This window comes from Poecilia formosa, unplaced genomic scaffold (assembly GCF_000485575.1).
Source record: "Poecilia formosa unplaced genomic scaffold, Poecilia_formosa-5.1.2 Scaffold554, whole genome shotgun sequence".
Taxonomy (NCBI): Eukaryota; Metazoa; Chordata; class Actinopteri; order Cyprinodontiformes; family Poeciliidae; genus Poecilia; species Poecilia formosa.
This window is the reverse complement of record NW_006800493.1, coordinates 29,287-34,641: the sequence shown is the minus strand read 5'-3', so window position 1 is coordinate 34,641 and position 5,355 is coordinate 29,287. Positions and strand designations below refer to the sequence as shown.

General features: G+C 37.2%; 1 protein-coding gene and 2 long non-coding RNA genes across 3 annotated transcripts in view; 1 reads left to right on the top strand and 2 right to left on the bottom strand.

Moving 5' to 3' along the window:
• The window catches only part of stard5 (StAR related lipid transfer domain containing 5), a 15,158-nt gene extending 12,474 nt beyond the window's left edge, over positions 1 to 2,684 (bottom strand). Inside the window, exon 1 of the mRNA XM_007540673.2 lies at positions 2,364 to 2,684. Within this exon, the coding sequence (XP_007540735.1) occupies positions 2,364 to 2,453 (90 nt within the window). The 5' untranslated portion in view covers positions 2,454 to 2,684. The remainder of the gene's footprint in view (positions 1 to 2,363) is intronic.
• The window catches only part of LOC107834229 (uncharacterized), a 15,827-nt gene that overhangs the window by 4,690 nt on the left and 5,782 nt on the right, over positions 1 to 5,355 (top strand). The window contains exon 2 of the long non-coding RNA XR_001660017.1: positions 533 to 538. This is a non-coding gene — a long non-coding RNA (uncharacterized LOC107834229). The remainder of the gene's footprint in view (positions 1 to 532; positions 539 to 5,355) is intronic.
• On the bottom strand, positions 4,502 to 5,355 carry LOC107834228 (uncharacterized). Its single transcript, XR_001660016.1, has 2 exons — positions 5,325 to 5,355; positions 4,502 to 5,095 (listed from the first exon to the last, which is right to left on the bottom strand). It is a non-coding gene; the product is annotated as an uncharacterized LOC107834228 (long non-coding RNA).

Sequence of the window (5,355 nt, the reverse complement as noted above, 5' to 3'; positions counted from 1 at the left end):
GCCGATCGATCGGCACACCTCTACTGTCAATACATAAAATAAACTTTTCAGAGCTATTAATGTCACAACGACCTACAGTTCGATGGTGGAAGAACTCATATCTAGAAAGCTCAGTTATCAAAAAAATTCCACTAAAACTAAGCTTTGTGTTTGGCAACAACATGAAAGAGAAACATCCATACATTATCTTACCCCAATTACTTAGGATTATCACTTATCCTGCCTTCTGAAACGGGGCCCAGCTCATCTGCATTGTTGGTTCTGGTGTCTCTCATTTTGAAATCATCACTTTCACTATCTAAAATGAGTGACAAAAAATCTTGAACTTTTTCACAATTTCTAAGTTTTTTAGAGTTACTTGTGTTTCTACATTTGTTTATATAGCCAATAATTTACCATCATTTGTTCTATCCATTATTCCTCTTTGTTGTTTCTGGGCATCAAATACCAAACTAAATTTCTTGTTCATATATCAGTTGATATGTCAATAAAAGTATTTCCGATAAATGTCAAAGGGGAAGGTTAATTGAAGATTTAAGTTATATAGCTTTTGACTTTGAAGGAAAATTATCAATAGAAATTAAAATATTAGCAGCCTGATAAGTTGAAAAAAGGCAGTGCTACACTTGACGCAGTTAAAGGTTATCCTTGTGGGCTTTCAAAACGCTTGATGCATTGGCAAACCCACAAGTTGCACTTTGTACAAGTTGTTGTGGAAGAGCACACATTCACATATCAAAGGTTGGACATTGGAACACTCTTACCTTAGTAAAGCTGTCTCTGTGGAACAGTCTGTTTTTGATGACCTTTACTACGTCTGTTTTTGCTGTCAGATGCTTTGGCAGCTGTCTAATAACACTGATGACAGCCTATTTACATGTGCTGGTTTCGGTCAAATGATAAGATTTGTGAGAAACACACCAATGAAGATGTCAGATTTTCTCTAAGGTCCCTGGTACTACTATTCTGTTCTTGATTTAATACAGCACGGTGGTCTTCCACAATGGGTTGCACAAAATAGAACATGAGGGTACAAGCACTGTCATTTTTCTAAATATTGTATTAGCTACTCAAGTAAATGATATAAACATTGTAAATAAAACAATCACTGCTTCATAGAGGTATACTGTTTTAAATTTAAAGGAAGGTACAGAGTGTTTTTTCCCTTTTTATGGACCAAAGAAAATTTATACTCGAAATGCACATCCAGGACTATATTAATGGTGGTGTTAAAATACAGAAAAAGAGTTTTTGCAGAATTCAACTTGCTTGCTGATCTGCTGTTGATTTTGCATCAATAATGTGCATATCCACTTCTGCTTGTTGTAGATTCCATCTTTTCCTCTATCTCTTTTAACCGCTTACACACTGTGTGTTTTATATCCCTGTTTTTGTGTGTGTGTGTCGGCTGTTATGTAGACAGACTGAAACTGATTAGACTATCCTTAAGGGAGGGTACGGATTGCAGAGAAGAATAAAAAGCTAAACTTGCACTACAGTCTTTGCCTCACCTGGTTCCATCCATAAGGTGAGCCGAGTGTGGCCCAGCGCTGGACGGTGAATGTAACTCTGTATCTGTTCCATTTATATGACATGTATGGCTTGTAACATTTGATCATTTTTCGGCATTAAAGCCTGTTTTCATATAACCAAATCTCATTATTTCTCAAGGTAATTTACACTGACGGGTTCTGGTCGAATCCTGAAACTGGTTAACGAACCTGGTGGAGCACAGAGACAAAAACGAATGAACTCCAACATGCTCCACATGATTACCACATCCACCCACTAGTCACTTGGTTTGTGTGTTAATGCTAAACATTTTTGTGACAGCAGGCCTACTGATAGTAAATCATGTACATTTTTAAGCATCAGTATCCAGTAATATATATAAAAAAAAAAAAACGTGTCTTAACAATTACCATAACTACAACAATTACCTGAGCAGCCTATTCTAAATTAATTTAGGCCCTTTTTTTGGCATTTATGTTGTATTATTGGTTGGGTGTGGTAATGGCTAAATGTGGCCGGTTTAATGAACCAGGACAGAACCACAAGTTGTTTGAAGGGCTTGTAACCCACACAACCAAACTGACTGAAAGTACATGAGATGGATAATGAATACAACCGTATTCATTACGATTTCATTGTTACTTTTCATAACAATGAAAAGTAACAATGAAAACAACAAATATTTAACTAAAAAGATCGACTTAATGCTTGATAATTCAAAAGTTTTTAAAGTTAGTATGGGTGACCATTTAATGTCGTACTTGTTCTTGAGGATGACATCTGAAAGCTACTCTGAGATGGAATAGGATTCACCAGACACAAATATTATACATATGACACCAAGACTTTACCGATTTTCTGCAGACCTTCCACCCAGATTCGTCTCTCCTGTAGCTCAGCAAGCAGTCTGCTACCACTTTAGCTTTGTGTTCATAATCCATGACCGTTGTCGGAAAATCGAGCTTATCCTGGACACAAAGGCTTTACAAGCAGCTCAGTTGTCGACGCAAAGCTGTCTCTTCTTAGTTTGGAAGAAGGAAATCTACCGGAGTCATGTCAACGCTGAACTGTGTAAGGAAAAGCCGGCTTCTGCTTACGCTAACAGCTACTACCACGCTAACATTAGCCCAAATGAATGAAAGGTAGCAGCAACAGCAACGAAGCTGAAGTTAGATTCCGATTCGGGCAATGGCTAAAGGGCGATTCCACCTAATTTTTCACTACCTTGCGGATCTTTAATCTACTCTTGTTAAAAAACTACAACTTCTAGACTCTTCAAACCTGCACTGGATTATTCTGCTCTATTAGCAGAATATGTAAAACCATGTTTGTGATTTGTGAAACCTTTTTCTGACTTCTGAAACTTCAATGAAATGTTGATTTCACCACTTTATCTGGATCTTGGTCACACCAGAACTGCTCCAGTTCCAAAACTGCAACATCTAGAAATAGAAACTTCAAACCTGGACTGTATTATTCTGCTCTAATAGCAGAATATTTAAAACCATGTTTGGGATTTGTGAAATTTTTTTCTGATTTGTGAAACTTCAATAAAGGGCATTTTTAATCAATTTTTTGCATTTAGATAATATTAGAACTGCTCTAATTCCAGAACCACAACACCTAGAGACTTAAAATCTGGACTAGATTATTCTCAACTAGTAGCAGAATATTTATAGCCATGATTGGGATTTGTTTGAAGTGTCTAGGTGTTGTAGTTTTTTAACTAGAGTAGATCAAGTAGGTAGTGAAAAATTAGGTTCTTTAGCCATTTCCCGAATCGGAAGCTTGAATCGGAAACCAACTTCAGCTTCGTGCAACAGCATCGGTCATAGGACCCGTATTCATGTCTATATGAGAAAGGACCTCGCTGCAGCAAACAGAAAGGGGCGGGAACGGACCACGTCAGTCTCCTACCTTATTTGGAAATGGGACCATTACACTCCAGGACGTGAAGGGGGCGCTATTTCCTATATATTATCCATGGTCTCCCGTTTTTATTTTATTTTTAAATCTGTGATATATTTCATCTTTAGGAAGGAGTTCCACTCTCAGCTTTGAACTTTTCTCTTTTATTTTCTTTAGCGCAGCTAACAGTTTTTAATAAATTCTGTAGCTTTCTGTGTACTTCTAAATCTGCTTCTCAGTTGGAAATTTCCGGGCCAGCTACTGCCTCTAGTGACGTGGGGGTGGTAACACAACTAATATCATTATATTACTAAATTAGAACAACAAAGTCTTTATTTTTTATCAACTTTTAATTTTCGTAAGGAGGTGGAGCTAATTAAATGACCTAAACAAGACCTGAAAGTGGTTCCAGTTTGTTGAAAATGTGGCAAATTTTAAATACTTTGTGTCTTTTCTGGACATTCAGCTCAACTTTGCTGAAAACTCTGGCTATATTTTTCAGAAATGTTTTCAGAGACTATCTTTTCAAAAAACCTAGTGATCTTTGGGTTAGACAACTAGAGGTTGTGTACAGACAATGTTGTGTGTTTTAATTTTCATCTTGGTTAGTTTGGTCATATGAGCTGCAGACTAACACATAAACTTTTAAGAATACCTTCAATGGCAGGTAAAAGAGCAGGTATATGGTGGTGAAACCAAAAACAACCCTGTCTCAACTGTTTGCTGAAAGTACATGGGAGATGGCAAAGAATATTTTTAGCAGAGAGCATCCAATCCCTTTTTCGTCAGTTTGACCCTCTGTGCTCATCAAGGTGTTACTGTTTCCCTCTGGTACTGCTGAGAAAATAAATTTAAGATAAGCTAGTGTAGCACCGGTATCACACAGCTAACTGCGCTACTGGACCAGTTCTAGGCTCTAAGGAGTGGGGAAGCAAGAATAACAACACCAGAGACCGCTGCTTTAATTGCAAAAAGCCGGCAATTTACTGAATGCAAAACACACATGAAACACAATACACAACCCCCCCCCAAAAAAAGAAGAAAAAGAAAAGTGTATCACTCCTTTTTACTCATTAGTTCACCTAGCTTATTTCAGTAAAACTAATCTAATTTAGTTAGACCAGTCTCTTTTTCCTAGGTTATTTTAGTCAAACTAATTTAAGTTAGTTAGACCAGTCTCCTTTTCTTAGGTTGCACCTATTTTAGGATTCCTATTTTTTTTTCTGAGTTAACTCGTTTTTTTTCCACAGGTAAGGAAATACCCTCAAACAAATCAAAGTGGACCACAATTATTCAATTCACATTCAGAGACATAACATATGAAAATCTAAGCATGACACTTTAAGCTCAAGTTCAAGTCCAATGTGAGTTCAGGTTCTCAGTTCAATGAAAAGCTTCAGTTTTGATTCAGTCCAGAAAAATAATAATAATTTCACCAGTTCTTAAATCAGTTCTTAATCCTGTTCAGTTCGGTTTGAACTAGTTCCTGAAGTTCCTACCGCTCCGGCAGCGAATTATCATACGCAGGAGAGTCCCTCCCTGATATGATGGAGAAGATGAATTGAAGGTCTAGGTCTGGCTCGCCATCTTGAATCCCGTCTGTGAATGTGGACGTCGCACACGGCAGACCAATCTTCGCTCCGATCGAGCTTCCAACCGAACAAAAAAACCTGACCTGTGTAACAGGCCACAAATCGACAAAACTCTTTTTAAATCCTTAAATTATACAAATAAATTCTTCTTCATAAACTCAACATATTAACTGGATAACCGTTTATACATTAAGCTGATCACAGTTTATAATGGAGCATTTCTTGCAAACAGCTACGTCTTAAGCGTTAGCTTTCCGCCAAAAGGAAAAGTACAACACGGTGAATATGTAAGAAAATAAACACAAAACTCACCAAAACCGATGTAACTCAGTTCTCATAAAAT